At 56.2% G+C, this 21,367-nt stretch overlaps 1 protein-coding gene across 3 annotated transcripts; it reads left to right on the forward strand.

Moving 5' to 3' along the window:
* The first annotated feature begins 1,800 nt into the window (after window positions 1-1,800).
* Window positions 1,801-19,105, forward strand: LOC142908311 (uncharacterized). 3 transcript variants are annotated; one of them, XM_076058825.1, is made up of 10 exons: window positions 1,801-2,257; window positions 5,085-5,162; window positions 6,052-6,261; window positions 7,575-7,665; window positions 8,821-8,883; window positions 13,173-13,281; window positions 13,336-13,406; window positions 16,500-16,572; window positions 16,958-17,269; window positions 17,448-19,105. In XM_076058825.1, the coding sequence occupies exons 2-10, from the start codon at window positions 5,104-5,106 to the stop codon at window positions 17,903-17,905; spliced, it is 1,446 nt and encodes a 481-aa protein (XP_075914940.1). In that variant the 5' UTR covers window positions 1,801-2,257; window positions 5,085-5,103; the 3' UTR covers window positions 17,906-19,105. The 3 variants fall into 3 exon arrangements, with proteins under 3 accessions (XP_075914940.1, XP_075914939.1, XP_075914938.1); XM_076058824.1 differs by having other exon boundaries at window positions 5,082-5,162; window positions 13,173-13,406; XM_076058823.1 differs by having other exon boundaries at window positions 13,173-13,406.
* Window positions 19,106-21,367: the final 2,262 nt, after the last annotated feature.

Genomic DNA, 21,367 nt, shown 5'->3' on the forward strand with positions numbered 1-21,367 from the left:
ATTGTCCTAAACGTCGCCTTATTGTCCACACCTACCCTTCTGTATGGCCTCACGCAGTGCGTGTGTTGTTATTGACATGTGATCACGTGATCCCTGTTTACTGACGAGACCACCTTACATGGTCTGTGACGTCACCCCTCCCTCACCACCCCTCCCACCTCGCTCGCTGGGAACATCGCGTGCCGCTGACGTCACCCAGCGGCGTGACGCACGCGCGCGCCGGTCACGTGACGGCGCGGAAACGCCGCGCGGAGTGTGAATGACAACACAGACAAAGATCCCCCGTGTAGCCTGTAACAGACTGTAGGGGCAAGTGCTGTTAGCGAGCAGCACCTATGAAGACCGGAACTGTGGCACACGAGGGGGTGGGTGGCCAGCAACACGCCCGGCCGCCTTTGTCTCCCCAGTGCTAACGATGTTTACTACACACACCGCACCAGGTACTCATTTGAGGCTGAGTCGACCTAAGGGAGGCCCATGACCGGTTCAGAGAATCGTCACCGGTGGTGTTGGCCGTGATCGGGAATCGAACCCGGGTCACCAGGTTCATAGCGCAGCGTAGCGCTAACCGCTACACTACCGCTCCCCACACACACACACAGTGACACACACACACAGACACACACAGACACATATATACAGACACACAGACACATACAGAGACACACAGAAACACACACAGAGACACAGAAACACACACACAGACACACACAGAGACACACACACACCTACACACACACACCTACACACAGACAAAGATCCCCCATATAGCCTTAACAGACTGTAGGGGCAAGTGCTGTTAGCGAGCACCTATGAAGGCCGGAACGGTACACGAGGGGGTGGGTGGCCAGCACCACGCCCGACACACACACAGAGACACAGACACACACACCTACACACAGAGACACACACATACAGACACAGAGACACACACACATACACACACAGACACACACACACAGACACACACAGAGACACACACAGAGACACACACACACCTACACACAGACACACACAGACACAGAAACACACACACAGATACACACAGAGACACACAGATACACACACACCTACACACACACACAGACACACACAGACACACACACAGACACACAGACACACAGAAACACACACGCAGACACACAGAAACACACAGAAACACAGACACACACAGAGACACACACAGATACACACACACCTACACACAGACACACACAGACACAGAAACACACACACAGATATACACACAGAGACACACAGATACACACACACCTACACACACAGACACACACAGACACAGACACACACAGAGACACACACACCTACACACACAGAGACACACACACAGACACACAGAAACACACACAGACACACAGAAACACACAGACACAGAGACACACACAGAGACACACACACACAGAGACACACACACACAGACACAGAGACACACACACACCTACACACACACAGACACACACACATAGACACACACACACCTACACACACAGAGACACACACAGACACACAGTAACACACAGACACACACAGACACACACACACGCAGACACGTGACACGCACTCCCATCCCCGCTCTCCCCTAGTGACCCCGCCCTCTCGAACGTTGCCCCCCCCCACCCACCGCGGCGTTGCCCCGGCAACACCGCTGGAATGAGAACGCCCCTCCCCGCCACGCCCCAATCCCGGCTCCTGATTGGCCGAGCCCCTCGGGCTACGTCACCGGAAGCTCCCCCCTACCACCCCCCCCCGGAGGCGGCGACTATAAAAGTGGAGCGCGTGGGCAGTTGCGGCTCCAGAGGAGGCGGGGATCGCCTGGTGGAGTGTCACGTGTTGCCGAGAAGTCACGTGCCTGCAGTGTGTACATAGCTTGTTAGATGCATAGCCTCCAAGTGTGTACATAGCCTGGTACATAGCCTGCAGTGTGTACATAGCCTGGTACATAGCCTGCAGTGTGTACATAGCCTGGTACATAGCCTGCAGTGTGTACATAGCCTGGTACACAGCCTGGTACATAGCCTGCAGTGTGTACATAGCCTGGTACATAGCCTGCAGTGTGTACATAGCCTGGTACATAGCCTGCAGTGTGTACATAGCCTGGTACATAGCCCTGCAGTGTGTACATAGCCTGCAGTGTGTACATAGCCTGGTACGTAGCCTGGTACATCGCCTGCAAGTGTGTACATAGCCTGCGGAAGTACACGGAGTGTGGATATACACCACGTCAGAACAGCCTGCTCAGGTACATAGCTAACACACACAGCCTGTACATAGCTAACACACACAGCCTGTACATAGCTCACACACACAGCCTGTACATAGCTCACACACACAGCCTGTACATAGCTCACACACACAGCCTGTACATAGCTAACACACAGCCTGTACATAGCTCACACACACAGCCTGTACATAGCTCACACACACACAGCCTGTACATAGCTCACACACACAGCCTGTACATAGCTCACACACAGCCTGTACATAGCTCACACACACACAGCCTGTACATAGCTCACACACATACAGCCTGTACATAGCTCACACACACACAGCCTGTACATAGCTCACACACACAGCCTCTACACATAGCTGACACACAGCTGACACACACACACACACACATAGCTGACACACACACATAGCTGAAACACACACAGCCTCTACACATAGCTGACACACACACACACACAGCTGACAACACACACATAGCTGACACACACAGCCTCTACACACAGCTGACACACACACAGCCTCTACACACAGCTGACACACACACATAGCTGACACACACACATAGCTGACACACACACATAGCTGACACACACACAATAGCTGACACACACACAATAGCTGACACACACATAGCTGACACACACACAGCCTCTACACATAGCTGACACACACACACAGCTGACACAGCCTCTACACATAACTGATGCACACACATAGCTGACACACACATAGCTGACACACACACAGCCTCTACACATAGCTGACACACACACATAGCTGACACACACACATAGCTGACACACACACATAGCTGACAACACACACACACATAGCTGTCTCACACACACACAGCCTCTACACATAGCTGATACACACACATAGCTGACACACACACATAGCTGACAACACACACACATAGCTGTCTCACACACACACAGAGCCTCTACACATAGCTGACACACACACACAGCTGACACACACACAGCCTCTACACATAGCTGACACACACACACATAGCTGTCTCACACACACAGCCTCTACACATAGCTGACACACACACATAGCTGACACACACACATAGCTGACACACACACATAGCTGACACACACACATAGCTGACAACACACACATAGCTGTCTCACACACACACACAGCCTCTACACATAGCTGACACACACACACACAGCTGACACACACACACAGCTGACACACACACATAGCTGACACACACACATAGCTGACACACACACAGCCTCTATTATACACAGCTTGACACACACACAATAGCTGACACACACAGAGCCTCTTCACATAGCTGACACACACACATAGCTGACACACACACAGAGCCTCTACACATAGCTGACACACACACACATAGCTGACAACACACACACAGCTGACACACACACACATAGCTGACACACACACACACAGCTGACACACACACACAGCTGACACACACATAGCTGACACACACACATAGCTGACACACACACAGCCTCTACACGTAGCTGACACACACACACATAGCTGACACACACATAGCTGACAAACACACATAGCTGACACACACAGAGCCTCTACACATAGCTGACACACACACAGAGCCTCTACACATAGCTGACACACACACACATAGCTGACACACACACACATAGCTGTCACACACACAGCCTCTACACATAGCTGACACACACACATAGCTGTCACACACACAGCCTCTACACATAGCTGTCACACACGCACACAGCTGACACACAGACATAGCTGACACACACACATAGCTGACACACACACACACACACAACCTCTACACATAGCTGTCACACACACACATAGCTGACACACACACATAGCTGACACACACACACAGCCTTTACACATAGCTGTCACACACACACATAGCTGACACACACACATAGCTGACACACACACACAGCCTCTACACATAGCTGTCACACACACACACATAGCTGACACACACAGCTGACACACACACATAGCTGACACACACACAGCCTCTATTATACATAGCTGACAAACACACATAGCTGACACACACAGAGCCTCTACACATAGCTGACACACACACATAGCTGTCACACATAGCTGACACACACACATAGCTGACACACACACATAGCTGACACACACACAGCCTCTACACGTAGCTGACACACACATAGCTGACACACACATAGCTGACACACACACACAGAGCCTCTACACATAGCTGACACACACACATAGCTGACACACACACATAGCTGACACACATAAGCTGACACACACACATAGCTGACACACACAGCCTCTATTATACACAGCTGACAAACACACATAGCTGACACACACAGAGCCTCTACACATAGCTGACACACACACACATAGCTGTCACACACAGCCTCTACACATAGCTGTCACACACACACATAGCTGACACACACACAGCTGACACACACACATAGCTGACACACACACAGCCTCTATTATACACAGCTGACAAACACACATAGCTGACACACACAGAGCCTCTACACATAGCTGACACACACACATAGCTGACACACACACACATAGCTGACACACACACAGAGCCTCTACACAGCTGACACACACACACACAGCCTCTACACATAGCTGTCACACACACACATAGCTGACACACACACATAGCTGACACACACAGAGAGCTGACACACACACAGCCTCTACACATAGCTGACACACACACACAGAGCTGACACACACATAGGAGCCTTTACACATAGCTGACACACACACATAGCTGACACACACTGACTGAGATCTCTGACTGAATCCATCAGCAGGGCCCTTACGGAGGAGGCCATGGACCTGGACGGGTCGAGCGGAGTAGCTGAAAACGGCGACGAGAGCAACGCGCAGACGTGAGCTTCTGTCTGCACGGCCAACGACCCTTGTCTGCGTGGTTGCTACAGCTTCTGTCTGTCTGGCCGCAGCTTCTGTCTGAGTGCTACAGCTTCTGTCTGTGTGACCCAGAGCTTTTATCTGCGTGGTTTCTACAGCTTTTGTCTATGTGGCCGCAGCTTCTGTCTGTGGCCGGAGCTTCTGATTGAGAGTGTGCAACAGCTTCTGTCTGTTTGGCCGCAGCTTCTGTCTGTATGGCCGGAGCTTCTGATTGATAGTGTGCAACAGCTTTTGTCTGTGCGGCCGGAGCTTCTGATTGAGGTGTGCAACAGCTTCTGTCTGTGTGGCCGCAGCTTCTGATTGAGGTGTGCAACAGCTTCTGTCTGTGTGGCCGCAGCTTCTGATTGAGGTGTGCAACAGCTTCTGTCTGTGCGGCCGGAGCTTCTGATTGAGAGTGTGCAACAGCTTCTGTCTGTGCGGCCGGAGCTTCTGATTGAGAGTGTGCAACAGCTTCTGTCTGTGTGGCCGGAGCTTCTGTCCAAGCTGTACCACACAACCTTTGTCTGAGGTGTACCACACAGCTTTTGTCCGTGTATGTCCACGACTTAACCCTGCCCCCCCCCCCCACTTTGCCCCGCCCCCATCCCCTTTGCCTCGCCCCATCCCCTTTTGCCCCGCCCACACCCCGTTTTGCCACGCCCCCACCCCCTTTGCCCCACCCCATCCCCTTTTGCCCCGCCCATAACCCATTTTTGCCACACCCCCACCCCCTTTGCTCCGTCCCCATCCCCTTTGCCCCGCCCCCATCCACTTTGCCCCGCCCCATCCCCTTTTACCCCCGCCCACACCCCGTTTTGCCACGCCCACACCCCATTCGCCCCGCCCACACCCCATTTGCCCCTCCCACAGACCCCTCAGCCCCCTCCGAGTGTTCCTAGAGTCGACGCTGGCTGCTCGTGGTGGTGGTGAGGGTGGTGGTGGTGGTGATGGTGGCCGCGTCTTGCTGATGGTGGAGCCGGGCGAGTCGGTGGCGGGGCTCAGGGCCAGGGTGGCGAGGGCGCTGCAGCTTCCTCACGCAAGCGGCAGCACGGACTTCCACTTACTGCTGGATCGGACGAGGTGGGTGGGTGGGTGGGTGAGTGGGTGGGTGAGTGGGTGGGTGGGTGGGTGAGTGGGTGGGTGAGTGGGTGAGTGGGTGGGTGGATGAGTGGGTGGGTGAGTGAGTGAGCGGGTGGGTGGATGAGTGAGTGGGTGAGTGGGTGGTTGGGTGAGTGGGTGGGTGGGTGGGTGAGTGGGTGGGTGGGTGGATGAGTGGGTGGGTGGGTGGGTGAGTGAGTGAGCGGGTGGGTGGATGAGTGAGCGGGTGGGTGGATGAGTGAGTGGATGAGTGAGTGGATGAGTGAGTGGATGAGTGAGTGGATGAGTGAGTGGTTGAGTGGGTAGGTGGGTGGGTGAGTGAGTGGGTGAGTGGGTGGGTGAGTGAGTGAGCGGGTGAGTGGGTGAGTGAGCGGGTGAGTGAGTGAGCGGGTGGGTGGGTGGATGAGTGAGTGGGTGAGTGGGTGGTTGGGTGAGTGGGTGGTTGGGTGAGTGGGTGAGTGGGTGGGTGGGTGAGTGAGTGAGCGGGTGGGTGGATGAGTGAGCGGGTGGGTGGATGAGTGAGCGGGTGAGTGGATGAGTGAGTGGATGAGTGAGTGGATGAGTGAGTGGATGAGTGAGTGGATGAGTGAGTGGATGAGTGAGTGGATGAGTGAGTGGATGAGTGAGTGGATGAGTGAGTGGTTGAGTGGGTAGGTGGGTGGGTGAGTGAGTGAGTGGGTGGGTGAGTGAGCGGGTGAGTGGGTGAGTGAGCGGGTGAGTGAGTGAGTGGGTGAGCGGGTGGGTGGGTGGATGAGTGAGTGGGTGAGTGGGTGGTTGGGTGAGTGGGTGGTTGGGTGAGTGGGTGGGTGGGTGAGTGAGTGAGCGGGTGGGTGGATGAGTGAGCGGGTGGGTGGATGAGTGAGCGGGTGAGTGGATGAGTGAGTGGATGAGTGAGTGGATGAGTGAGTGGATGAGTGAGTGGATGAGTGAGTGGATGAGTGAGTGGATAGGTGGGTGGGTGAGTGAGTGGGTGAGTGGGTGGGTGAGTGAGCGGGTGAGTGGGTGAGTGAGCGGGTGAGTGAGTGAGTGGGTGAGCGGGTGAGTGAGTGGGTGAGTGGGTGATGATGATGATGGTGTTTGTGACGATGATGGTGTTTGTGACGATGATGGTGTTTGTGACGATGGTGGTGTTTGTGACGATGGTGGTGTTTGTGATGATGATGATGATGGTGTTTGTGATGATGATGATGATGGTGTTTGTGATGATGATGATGGTGTTTGTGATGATGATGGTGTTTGTGATGATGATGGTGTTTGTGATGATGATGATGGTGGTGGTGGTGATGGTGGTGCAGGCTGCTGGATGGGAGGAGATCTGTCCACGAGGCTGGGCTAAGGAACGGCTCAATACTCACTGTGGTACCAGCGCTGAACTCTGGGCTCAAGGTGAGACTCACTCACCCACTCACCCACCCACTCACCCACTCACCCACCCACTCACTCACTCACCCACCCACTCACTTACCCACTCACTCACTCACCCACCCACCCACTCACCACTCACCCACCCACTAACCCACTCGCTCACTCACCCGCCCACTCACTCAATCACTCGCCCACCAACCCGCCCACTCACTAAACAAACCCACTCACCAACACACCCACTCACTCACCTACTCACCCACTCACCTACTCACCCACTCACCAACGCACCCACTCACCAACGCACCCACTCACCAACACCCACTCACCAACGCACCCACTCACCAACGCACCCACTCACCAACGCACCCACTCACCAACACGCCCACTCACCAACACACCCACTCACCAACACACTCACTCACCTACTCACCCACTCACTAACACACCCACTCACCAACACCCACTCACCAACACACCCACTCACCAACACACCCACTCACCAACACACCCACTCACCAACACACCCACTCACTAACACACCCACTCACCAACACACCCACTCACCAACACACCCACTCACCAACACACCCACTCACCAACACACCCACGCACCAACACACCCACTCACCAACACACACACTCCCCAACACACCCACTCACCAACACACCCACTCACCAACACACCCACTCACCAACACACCCACTCACCAACACATCCACTCACCAACACACCCACTCACTCATCTACTCACCCACTCACTCACCTACTCACCCACTCACTCACCTACTCACCCACTCACTCACCTACTCACCCACTCACTCATTCACTCACCTACTCACTCATCTACCCAGATTCTTGCCTGTATCAGCAGCAGTGGGGAGGGAGGGGGAGAGAGACAAAGGCGGCCGGGCGTAGTGGTGGTTGTGGTGGTGGTTGTGGTGGTTGTGGTGGTGCTGGCCACCCACTCCCTCTGTGTGTCTCAGTGCCGGTAGCCTTCATAGGCGCTGCTGCTGCTGCTACTCGCTACTGCTAACAACACTTGCCCCTACAGCCTGCTAGAGGCTACACGGGGGAGCTTTGTCTTTTCGTGTTGGTACGTGGAGTAATGTTGTGTGTCTCTGTGTGTGTCTGTCTGTGTGTATCTCTGTCTGTGTGTGTCTGTGTGTGTGTCACAGGCTGCTCGTCCGAAGGCTGAGAACTCCATTATGCAGGCACTGCAATCACTCACAGACAGTCAGGTGAGGAGTTGGAGAGAGACACGGGGAGAGAGAGAGACACGGGGAGAGAGAGAGAGACACGGGGAGAGAGAGAGAGACGGGGAGAGAGAGAGAGACACGGGGAGAGAGAGAGAGACGGGGAGAGAGAGAGATATGGGGAAAGAGAGAGACACGTGAAGAGAGAGAGACGCACTCACAGATAGACAACAACAACCGCCATTCGCCACTAAGTGGCGGTGACGTCACCACGACGCTTGTGCCAGGCCATGTGCACCTTGAGGCCACGTGAAGTGCCGAACGCCGCTAGCAGGAGGTCACGGGGCAGGCCCAGCAGGTGCCACGGGTTGACTGACTGAGATGACTGAGATGACTGTGGCTGATGCACCACCTGTGCCCCCTACTGTGCCAACCTGCTGTGCTTTAGCCACCCGGCGCTCCGCTCGTTGTTGTGAGCGTCGCTCCTCCGCCCTCCGTTGTTGTTGGAGGGCGACTGCCTCCAACTGCCCAGTAGCGTCCTTCACGAGCCTCCTCCACTGAGGCCGATCTTGACACCGCTGGTACCGGTCATTGGCAAGTACACTCAGCTCCACGTCCTCCTGTACCCGTTTAGCCCCCTCGATCCGGCCGAACAAAAGCTGTTTCAGCATGCGGTGGCTGGGCACGCGGGCTACATGACCCAGCCAACGCAGCCTTGCCTGCCGGAGGAGCTCACCGATGGGACCTTGCCCAGATCTTTCAAAGATTTGTGAGCTCCTCACACAATCCAGCCTGGTCAAACCTAGGATGAATCGTAGGCAGACTAGCCTAAATGTTTCTAACCGGCGAAGATGTTCCATTAGGGGGGTCCACGTTTCGCAAGCGTAGAGGAGGGAGGGAATGACCGTGGCCGAGAAGACCTGAAGCTTAGTGCGGAGCGACAGACCAGGTAGCTTCCACTCAGCGTTACGCAACCGATGAAAAGATATTGCCGCTCGACTGATTCGGAGTGAGACCTCTGCTGTTAAACTGGAGCCGGTCATAATCACACTGCCCAGGTATGGGAAACTCTCCACTCTCTCCACAACTGCCCCATCACCGATTGGGAGTTGTGGGGGTGGAGTGTCCGATGGTACAAAATACCCAGGCAGGTGCTTAGTTTTGGTGGGGCTGATGGTAAGGTCCCACCACTTGGTGGCAAGCTCCAGGTTTAGCAGCAGCACCTCCAACTCCTCCTCTGAGTGAGCAGCAATTACCAGATCATTGGCATACGTAACATGGTTGAGCCAATAGGGAGCCGTCCCTTGACCGCACCCGGGCATCGATCAGCCTCCCATTGTATCTGTACCAGATGGAAATTCCTCTGGTACAGAAGGCTTCACAAACTAAGTGGACGAAATAGATGTTAAATAATGTGAGAGGGAGCCAGAGGACATCCCTGTTGCACCCCAAGGTGTACAGGGAATGACTCTGACTCCTGGCCACGTAGTTTTACCCGGGCCCGCTCGCAATCATGAAGGTCCTTAATGATCGTGAGCAGAGGGTCAGGGACTCCAAAAGTACGAAGAACAACCCAGAGCCCAGGCCTACTGATAGTATCATAGGACTTGACCCGGTCAATAAAGCAGAGATGTAGCAGATGGACAGAAAATATGGCATCTGTGCAGGACCGCCCTTTCCTGAAACCGCATTGGGGCTCCGCAAGCCTTTCCTCAGCGTGCCTGGCAGGTGATGTAGAATAATACTTGCCAGGACCTTTCCGTATTGTTGTTAGTCTGCGGTCCCCCTTCTTGAAGAGGGGGAACCACACAATCAGTCGAGCGGCATTATCTTTTCATCGGTTGCGTAACGCTGTGTGGAAGCTACCTGGTCTGTCGCTCCGCACTAAGCTTCAGGTCTTCTCGGCCACGGTCATGCCCTACCTTCCCTCCGCTTGCGAAACATGGACCCCCTAATGGAACATCTTCGCCGGTTAGAAACATTTAGGCTGGCCTGCTTACGATCCATCCTGGGTTTAACTGGGCTGGATTGTGTGAGGAGCTCACAAATCCTCGAAAGATCTGGACAAAGTCCCATCGGTGAGCTCCTCCGGCAGGCAAGGCTGCGTTGGCTGGGTCATGTAGCCCGCATGCCCAGCCACCGCATGCCCAAACAGCTTTTGTTCGGCCGGATCGAGGGGGCTAAAAGGGCGCGGCACAGGCTAGAGCAGAGATGGAGTGATGTGGTACAGGAACCCATCCAGTGGTCCAGACTGTTATGATGTCATGTAGGGCAGTCTGTGGACAAATGCCACCCTCCCTCAGCACTTCGCGTGGGAGATCATCTCTGCCCGGTGCCTTTCCTGAACTCAGACTCCGGATCCCCTTCAGTACTTCCTCAACAGATGACACCTCAGCCAGCCACTCACACAGGGTGAGGCACCGCAGCCTCAGCAGGGTCATCCCCACTTTGTGCCACGATGTTTTCCAGGCCGAGGGATTTCCCCTCCCCCAGGACTTAACAGAAATGCTCAGCAAATCTGCAAACCTGTTCCTGGGGGTCGGAGATTGGATCACCGATCTTTCCCCTAATGATGGTAATAGGTGTGGCGCTGCAGGTTACTTTTTTGATGGAATTAAATAGAGATTTGTGATCGCGGGCCATTGAGGCATATTCCATCTCCTCGGCAACCCGCGACCACCACCCATCCTTGCAGCGCCTCACGGCTCTCCGAAACTTTGAATGAAGGCTTCGGTAAGCCTCCAAATTCTCTGACGTGGGATGCTGTAGATGATTAGAGTGGGCCTGTCGCTTTGTCTCAGCCAGCCTGAACATCTCCTTTCAGCCAGGGTCTCTGGAGAGGACTGGACCGTGTACCCAAGGCAGCCATTGCAGCTGCATGAGTCACAATCCTAAACCTCGCCCATTTACCCTCGACATCAGGAGGAGTGGGAGACGGTGCCAACCCCAGCTGCAAGCGATGATGAAATTCTCGCTTGCAACTTTCATCAGCTAGCTGAGACCAGGCCACCTTAAATTGGAATGGGGTCCTGGGTTGTACACCCACCACCGGAGTGGAAGAATGGCAGGCGCATCTTACAGATGACTAGTCGATGGTCAGTGGGCAGATCAGCTCCACGGTAGGTCCTGGTGTCAAGGACATGGGCCCGCATCCGCTGGTCCGTCACTATGTAGTCCAGCAGATGTTCTTGCTTGGACCCGGCATGCATCCATGATGTTGTGTGGATGCGCCGATGCCGGAACAGCGTGTTGGTAATTACAAGCCCATGGGCTGCACAAAAATCTAGCAGCCTCCTACCGCTGTTATTGAGCTGATCTGGCCCATGCCTTCCAATCACTCCAGACCAGGTGCCAGCATCATGACCAACTCGGCATTAGTCACCCAACAAGATGACTCTATCCCGAGGGGCCACTTTAGCCAGCACCTGTGACAGGTCATAGAAGGCATCTGACTCATCGGCCTTGCCTGCATCCCTCCACAGATGTTCGTCTTCGGTGGGTGCATAAATAACCACGACCTCCACTCCTCGCCTCCGGTTGATGGGAAGGCGAGCCCAAAGTAGCCTGGGGCTTTACAGCTTCCCACACCTCACCGCCACGCTCCCAGGCCCCCTTCATTATTTTGTTCAAAAGAAGAGCCACACCCTGTTGTTTGGCAGTCTGCTGCCCCGAGTAGAGGACTGTCCACCCCTCATGGTGGCATGAGCCAGAGCCGGTCAACCGGACCTCCTGACTGCCACAGAGATCCAGGCGGTACCGGTCCGGCTCCCGATAGAGGAGTGGGCAGCCTCTCCTCCGCAGTGAGCGTTCGAACATTCCACGTGGCCACAACGAAGCGGCTTTTCGCTCTTTCTGGAGGAGCCCCAAGGGTTAACGGGATTCAGTCTCCTGGCTCCGCCAATTGGGGTTTGTCCAGGAGATGTCACAGACACCCTGTGCCCCCACCCCCCCCCCCGGGGCCTCGGGCACAAGCTTCGTTAAATATTTTCTTCCGTGGCATCGTGGTGTTTGGAAGGTTGGGAAGGGGTCACCAGCCCCTCGGACCCGTCCAGAGGCCCCCCGTTCGGCCGCTGTGATCGCTACAAACGCCAACGAGGGGAATGGCCGATCTAAGTTGGCCTCCCTCCCCCTCCACGGCACTGCCCACGACAGCGTTACTCTCCGGCAGCGACGAGGAGGGGGAGGAGGAGGAGGGGGGGGGGGTTGTTTCGCCAGATAAGACTCCTGGCAGGTAGACGCAGACACGGAGAGACTCCCGACCCCAATGACCAACTCGGCCCTCATCTCTCCGCCCCTCTCCCCCCCCCCGCCCCCCGCTCTCCCCACCTCACCAGGTGAGCGACTTCCTGTGCGGGCGCTCACCGCTCACCCTCACCCTCACCACCCTGGCCGGCTCCCTCAGCTTCGTGCAGCTGCAACTCGCAGCCCGGCCAACCCGGGGAGGTCGCCGCGGGGGAGGTCACGAGGGAGGTCGCCGCGGGGGAGGTCACGAGGGAGGTCGCCGCGGGGGAGGTCACGAGGGAGGTCGCCGCGGGGGAGGTCACGTGACTTCGGAGGAAGCGACGCAGGTGAGTGGGGGGAGGGGGCGGGACAAATGACAGGGAGACGAAGCTCTCCCCGGGGCAAGTGCTGTTGACACAGACACACACACACACACACCGTGTCTCTCTCACACACACACACACACCGTGTCTCTATCACACACACACACACCGTGTCTCTATCTCTCACACACACACCGTGTCTCTATCACACACACACACATACCGTGTCTCTATCTATCACACACACACACCGTGTCTCTATCACACACACACACATACCGTGTCTCTATCACACACACACACACCGTGTCTCTCTCACACACACACACACCGTGTCTCTATCACACACACACACACCGTGTCTCTATCTCTCACACACACACCGTGTCTCTATCACACACACACACATACCGTGTCTCTATCTATCACACACACACACCGTGTCTCTATCACACACACACACATACCGTGTCTCTATCACACACACACACACCGTGTCTCTATCACACACACACACCGTGTCTCTATCTCACACACACACACACACACCGTGTCTCTATCTCTCACACACACACACACACACCGTGTCTCTATCACACACACACACACACACCGTGTCTCTATCTCACACACACACACACACACCGTGTCTCTATCTATCACACACACACACCGTGTCTCTATCTCTCACACACACACACACACACACCGTGTCTCTATCTCTCACACACACACACACACACCGTGTCTCTATCACACACACACACACACCGTGTCTCTGTCTCTCACACACACACAGTGTCTCTATCACACACACACACACACCGTGTCTCTGTCTCTCACACACACACCGTGTCTCTATCACACACACACACACCGTGTCTCTGTCTCTCACACACACACCGTGTCTCTATCACACACACACACCGTGTCTCTATCACACACACACACACCGTGTCTTTATCTCTCACACACACACACACACACCGTGTCTCTATCACACACACACACACACACCGTGTCTTTATCTCTCACACACACACACACACACACCGTGTCTCTATCTCTCACACACACACACACCGTGTCTCTATCTCTCACACACACACACACACCGTGTCTCTATCTCTCACACACACACCGTGTCTCTATCTCTCACACACACACACCGTGTCTCTGTCTATCACACACACACACCGTGTCTCTGTCTCTCACACGCACACACACACACCGTGTCTCTATCTCACACACACACACACACCGTGTCTCTATCTATCACACACACACACCGTGTCTCTATCTCACACACACACACACCGTGTCTCTATCTCTCACACACACACACACACACCGTGTCTCTATCACACACACACACACACCGTGTCTCTATCACACACACACACACACCGTGTCTCTATCACACACACACACACCGTGTCTCTATCTCTCACACACACACACACCGTGTCTCTATCACACACACACACACACCGTGTCTCTATCTCTCACACACACACACCGTGTCTCTATCTCTCACACACACACACACCGTGTCTCTATCACACACACACACCGTGTCTCTATCTCTCACACACACACACACCGTGTCTCTATCACACACACACACACACCGTGTCTCTATCTCTCACACACACACACACACACCGTGTCTCTATCTCTCACACACACACACACACCGTGTCTCTATCTCTCACACACACACACCGTGTCTCTATCTCTCACACACACACACACCGTGTCTCTATCTCTCACACACGCACACCGTGTCTCTATCTCTCACACACACACACACACCGTGTCTCTATCACACACACACACACACCGTGTCTCTATCTCTCACACACACACACACACACCGTGTCTCTATCTCTCACACACACACACACACCGTGTCTCTATCTCTCACACACACACACCGTGTCTCTCACACACACACACACCGTGTCTCTATCACACACACACACACCGTGTCTCTATCACACACACACACACCGTGTCTCTATCACACACACACACACCGTGTCTCTATCACACACACACACACACACCGTGTCTCTGTCTCTCACACACACACCGTGTCTCTATCACACACACACACCGTGTCTCTATCACACACACACACACACACCGTGTCTCTATCTCTCACACACACACACACCGTGTCTCTATCACACACACACACACACCGTGTCTCTATCTCTCACACACACACACACCGTGTCTCTATCTCTCACACACACACACACCGTGTCTCTATCTCTCACACACACACACACCGTGTCTCTATCTCTCACACATACACACACACACACACCGTGTCTCTATCTCTCACACATACACACCGTGTCTCTCTCACCGTGTCTCTCTGTCGTGTCTCTCTCACCGTGTCTCTCTCACCGTGTCTCTCTCACCGTGTCTCTCTCACCGTGTCTCACCGTGTCTCTCACACCGTGTCTCTCTCACCGTGTCTCACCGTGTCTCTCACACCGTGTCCCTATCTCTCACACACACACCGTGTCTCTCTGTCGTATCTCTCTCACTGTGTCTCTCTCACTGTGTCTCTCTCACCGTGTCTATCTCACCGTGTCTCTCTCTATCTGTCTCACCGTGTCTCTCTCACCATGTCTCTCTCACCGTGTCTCTCTCACCGTGTCTCTCTCACCGTGTCTCTCTTACCGTGTCTCTCTCACCGTGTCTCTATCTCTCACACACACACCGTGTCTCTCTCTGTCTCTCTCACCGTGTCTCTCTCTGTCTCTCTCACCGTGTCTCTGTCTCTCTCACCGTGTCTCTCTCACCGTGTCTCTCTCACCGTATCTCTGTCTTTCTCTCTCCCCATGTCTCTGTCTCTCTCTCTCTTACCGTGTCTCTGTCTCTCTCTCTCACCGTGTCTCTGTCTCTCTCTCTCACCGTGTCTCTGTCTCTCTCTCTCCCCGTGTGTCTCTCTCTTCCCGTGTCTCTCTCTCACCGTGTCTCTCTCTCTCTCTCCCCGTGTGTCTCTCTCTTCCCGTGTCTCTCTCTCACCGTGTCTCTCTCTCTCTCTTCCCGTGTCTCTCTCTCACCGTGTCTCTCTCTCTTCCCGTGTCTCTCCCACAGGCCACGTGCTCTGGCGCCAACTTGGATAGTCTCCACCAACTCTACCCTGGATGCTTCTCCGGCATTTTCTCAGGTAGGGGCAGAGAGGGGGGGGAGAGAGTGGAGGCGGGGGGGAGAGAGTGGAGGCGGGGGGGGAGAGTGGAGGCGGAGCTTGTGGGTGATAGTGACAGCCAGGCCTGTTGTTGCACACGGCCCCAACGCCGCGTTGCACACGGCCCCAACGTAGCGTTGCACACGGCCCCACTGGGTGTTGCACACGGCCCCACCGCCGTGTTGCACACGGCCCCACCGCCGTGTTGCACACGGCCCCACCGCTGTGCTGCACACGGCCCCAACGCTGTGTTGCACACGGCCCCACTGCGTGTTGGACACGGCCCCACCGCCGTGTTGCACACGGCCCCAACGTTGCTGTGTTGCACACGGCCCCAACGTTGCTGTGCCCCGCCCCCACCCCCCAGGGTCACTGCCGCCCTCCACGTGCGGTCACCGGCGAGGCGGCGGCGGCGGCGGCGGCGTCCCCCGGCAGGAGGAGGTGGCCGTCGTCTACCGCATCCTCCTCGACCTCCTGGCGGCCTCGCGGGCCCAGCGCAGCCACAACAACAACAACAACAGCGGTCACAACAACAGCGGTCACAACAACAACAACAACAGCAGCCACAACAGCAGCAGCAGCAGCCACAGCGACGATTCCCGGACCCCAAGGGCCGCCAGCAAGGCGACCCCGGCGTGGGACGGGAGCAGGGCAGCGGAGACGCACGGCATTGTGGGAGGTGAGAGGAGGGGCTGCCCCCCCCCCCCACCCCTCCCCCTCCACCCTTCCCCCCCCACCCCTCCCCCGCAACCCCCCACCCCTCCACCCTTCCCCACCCCACCCCTCCCCTGCAACCCCCCCCACCCCACCTCCCTTAACGTTCCCCCCCCCCCCCCACCCCCTGCCTCTTCCTCCAGGCTGCCGTGGGCTCCCCCAGCATCAACATCCTCAACATCAACATCCTCAACAACATCCTCAACATTCTCAACATCAACATCCTCAGCATCCTCAGCATCCTCAACATCAACATCCTCAGCATCCTCAACATCCTCAGCACCACTGTCACCACCACCACCAGGAGCAGCACCACCACCACCACCACCAGGAGGAGCAGCAGCAGCTGGAGGAGTCTGCGGCGAACGCGACGACGCGCAGCAAGCTGCAGGCCGTGCGCCTGCTGCTGCAGAGGCGCCGGGAGAGGAGGGCGCTCCGTGCCCCCTACCACGGCAACGGCGGCGGCGGCCGTCGTTGCCGTGGCGACCACCCCCCCGCCGCGGCAACGGCCGTCGCCACGGCGACGGCCGTTGCCGCGGCGGGAGGAGAGTCGCCGCCCGAGTCGCCGCGGTACGACGCGCGGTGCTACGCGGCCGCCTAGCGACCGTGGCGACCGCGGTGACCGTGGCGACGGTGACCGTGGCGACCGCGGTGACCGTGGCGACCGCGGTGACCGTGACGACCGCGGTGACCGTGGCGACCGCGGTGACCGTGACGACCGCGGTGACCGTGGCGACGGTGACCGTGGCGACGGTGGCCGTGGCGACCGCGGTGGCCGTGGCGACCGCGGTGACCGTGGCGACGGTGATCGCGGCAAACCACGGCACGCCAACGTAGTGGCACACGTGGTGGTGGGGAGAGACGTGGAGGAGAGACACGGGGAGAGAGACGCGGGGAGAGAGAGACACGGGGGGAGAGAGAGACACGGGGAGAGAGAGAGACACGGGGGAGAGACGCGGGGAGAGAGACGCGGGGAGAGAGAGACACGGGGGGAGAGAGAGACACGGGGAGGGAGAGAGACACGGGGAGGGAGAGAGACACGGGGGAGAGACGCGGGGAGAGAGACGCGGGGAGAGAGAGACACGGGGGGAGAGAGAGACACGGGGAGGGAGAGAGACACGGGGAGGGAGAGAGACACGGGGAGGGAGAGAGACACGGGGAGGGAGAGAGACACGGGGAGGGAGAGAGACACGGGGAGGGAGAGAGACACGGGGGAGAGACGCGGGGAGAGAGACGCGGGGAGAGAGAGACACGGGGGGGAGAGAGACACGGGGAGAGACAGAGACACGGGGAGAGACAGAGACACGGGGAGGGAGAGAGAGAGACACGGGGAGAGACAGAGACACGGGGAGGGAGACACGGGGTGTTGTTTGTAGTTCTGCTGTGGTGTTGGACCGTTGTGCAGGTGCGTGATGGGGTGCTGGTTGCACTGTTGGGCGTAAGTCAGCCGCGAATCTCAATGGGGGTTGGTGGTTCCCACCTGATGGTTAAATCAAGGGCAATGTGTGTGTGTGTGTGTCAGAGTGTGTGTGTGTGTCAGTGTGTGTGTGTCAGAGTGTGTGTCAGTGTCAGAGTGTGTGTCAGTGTGTGTTTCAGAGTGTGTGTGTGTGTCAGAGTGTGTGTGTGTCTGTGCGTGTGTGTCAGTGTGTGTACGTGTGTCAGTGCGTGTGTGTGTCAGTGTGTGTCAGTGCGTGTGTGTGTCAGTGTGTGTCAGTGCGTGTGTGTGTCAGTGCGTGTGTGTGTGTGCCGCGGTGCTCATGGATGTGGACTGTTTATTTATTAAAGTTGAGCGTTTGTACGACGTTGGGCTCCCCAGTGTCTCGTGAGTGGGTGTGTGGATGAGTGGGTGGGTGTGTGGATGAGTGGGTGGGTGTGTGGATGAGTGGGTGGGTGGGTGGATGAGTGGGTGGGTGGATGAGTGGGTGTGTGGATGAGTGGGTGGGTGAGTGAGTGGGTGGGTGGATGGGTGGGTGGGTGAGTAGGTGGGTGGGTGGCATGGTCTAGAGAAGCGATGAGATGGGAGTGATGGGTGAGTGGCACCATCATCGCTTCCACCATCATCACTGCTAACAACAACCGCCATTCGCCACTAAGTGGTGGTGACGTCACCACGACGCTTGTGCCAGGCCATGTGCACCTTGAGGCCACGTGAAGTGTCGAACGCCTGCTGGCAGGAGGTCACGGGGCAGACCCAGCAGGTGCCACGGGTCGACTGACTGAGATGACTGGCTGATGCACCACCTGTGCCCCCTACTGTGCCAACCTGCTGTGCTTTAGCCACCCGGCGCTCCGCTCGCTGTTGTGAGCGTCGCTCCTCCGCCCTCCGTTGTTGTTGGAGGGCGACTGCCTCCAACTGCCCAGTAGCATCCTTCACGAGCCTCCTCCACAGAGGCCGATCTTGACACAGTCATCGGCAAGTCCACTCAGCTCCACGTCCTCCTGTACCACATCACTCCATCTCTTGTCTAGCCCGTGCCGTGCCCATTTTGCCCCTAGATCCGGCCCAACAAAAGCTGTTTAGGCATGTGGTGGCTGGGAATTCGGGCTACATGACCCAGCCAACGCAGCCTTGCCTGCCAGAGGAGCTCACTGATGGATCCGTGCCCAGATCTTTCAAGGATTAGTGAGCTCACAATCCAGCCTGCTGCTTAAACTGAGGATGGATCGTAGGCAGGCCAGCCTGAATGTTTCTAACCGGCGAAGATGTTCCATTCGGGGGGTCCATGTTTCGCAAGCGTAGAGAAGGGAGGGCATGATTGTGGCCGAGAAAACCTGAAGCTTCATGTGGAGCAACAGACCAGGTAGCTTCCACACAGCGTTACGCAACCGATGAAAAGATATTGCCGCTCGACTGATTCGGAGTGAGACCTCTGCTGTCAAACCGGAGCCGGTCATGAGCACACTGCCTTGGTATGGGAAACTCTCCACTCTCCACGTTTGCCCCATCACCAATTGTGAGTTGTGGGGGTGGAGTGTCCGATTGTACAAAATACCCAGGCAGGTGCTTAGTTTTTGTGGGGCTGATGGTAAGGCCCCACCTCTGAGTGGCAAGCTCCAGGTTCAGCAGCAGCACCTCCAACTCTTCCTCTGAGTGAGCAGAAATTACCAGGTCATCGGCATACATAACGTGGTTGACCAATAGGGAGCCATCCCTTGACCGCACCCGGGCATCGATCAGCCTCCTATTGTATCTATACCAGATGGAAATTCCTCTGGTACAGCAATCGAGGTGGACAGAGAATGGCTCCGACTCCCGGCCACGTAGTTTTACCCAGGCCCGCTAATCATCATGAAGGTCCTTAATGATCGTTGTTGGAATTCAATACACCTCTGCTGTAGCAAACGGACAGAAAATATGGCATCTGTGCAGGACCGCCCTTTCCTGAAACCGCATTGGGGCTCCGCAAGCCTCTCCTCAGCGTGCCTGGCGAGGCGATGTTGAATAATCCTTGCCAGGACCTTTCCCGGCACACTGAGGAGTGAGATGCCCCTGTAGTTGTTACAGTCTGTGCGGTCCCCCTTCTTACAGAGGGGGACCACCAGGGCATCCTTCCAATCCTGCGGAACCCGTCCAGTGGTCCAGACTTGTTATGATGTCATGTAGGGCAGTCTGTGCACAAACGCCACCCTCCCTCAGCATTTCGCTTGGGAGATCATCTCTGCCCGGTGCCTTTCCTGGTCTCAGACTCCGGGTCGCCTTCAGTACTTCAACATATGGCACCTCAGCCAGCCACTCACAGGGGTTGACTTCTTCCTCCAAATTGAGGCACGGTAGCCTCAGCAGGGTCATCCCCACTAACCCGAGGGGCCACTTTAGCCAGCACCTGTGACAGGTCATAGAAGGCATCTGACTCACGGGCATTGCCTGCATCCCTCCACGGATGTTCGTCTTCGGTGGGGGCATAAGTAACCACGACCACCACTCCTCACCTTCGGTTGATGGGAAGGCGAGCCCAAAGTAGCCTGGGGCTTACAGCTTCCCACACCTCACGCACCCTTCATTGTTTTGTTCAGAAGAAGAGCCACTCCCTGTTGTTTGGCAGTCTGCTGCCCCGAGTAGAGG

The sequence above is a fragment of the Petromyzon marinus genome, assembly GCF_048934315.1.
Source record: "Petromyzon marinus isolate PM22_M1 ecotype Great Lakes invasive population chromosome 78 unlocalized genomic scaffold, UKy_Petmar_22M1.pri1.0 chr78_unloc.3, whole genome shotgun sequence".
NCBI classification, from domain to species: domain Eukaryota; kingdom Metazoa; phylum Chordata; class Hyperoartia; order Petromyzontiformes; family Petromyzontidae; genus Petromyzon; species Petromyzon marinus.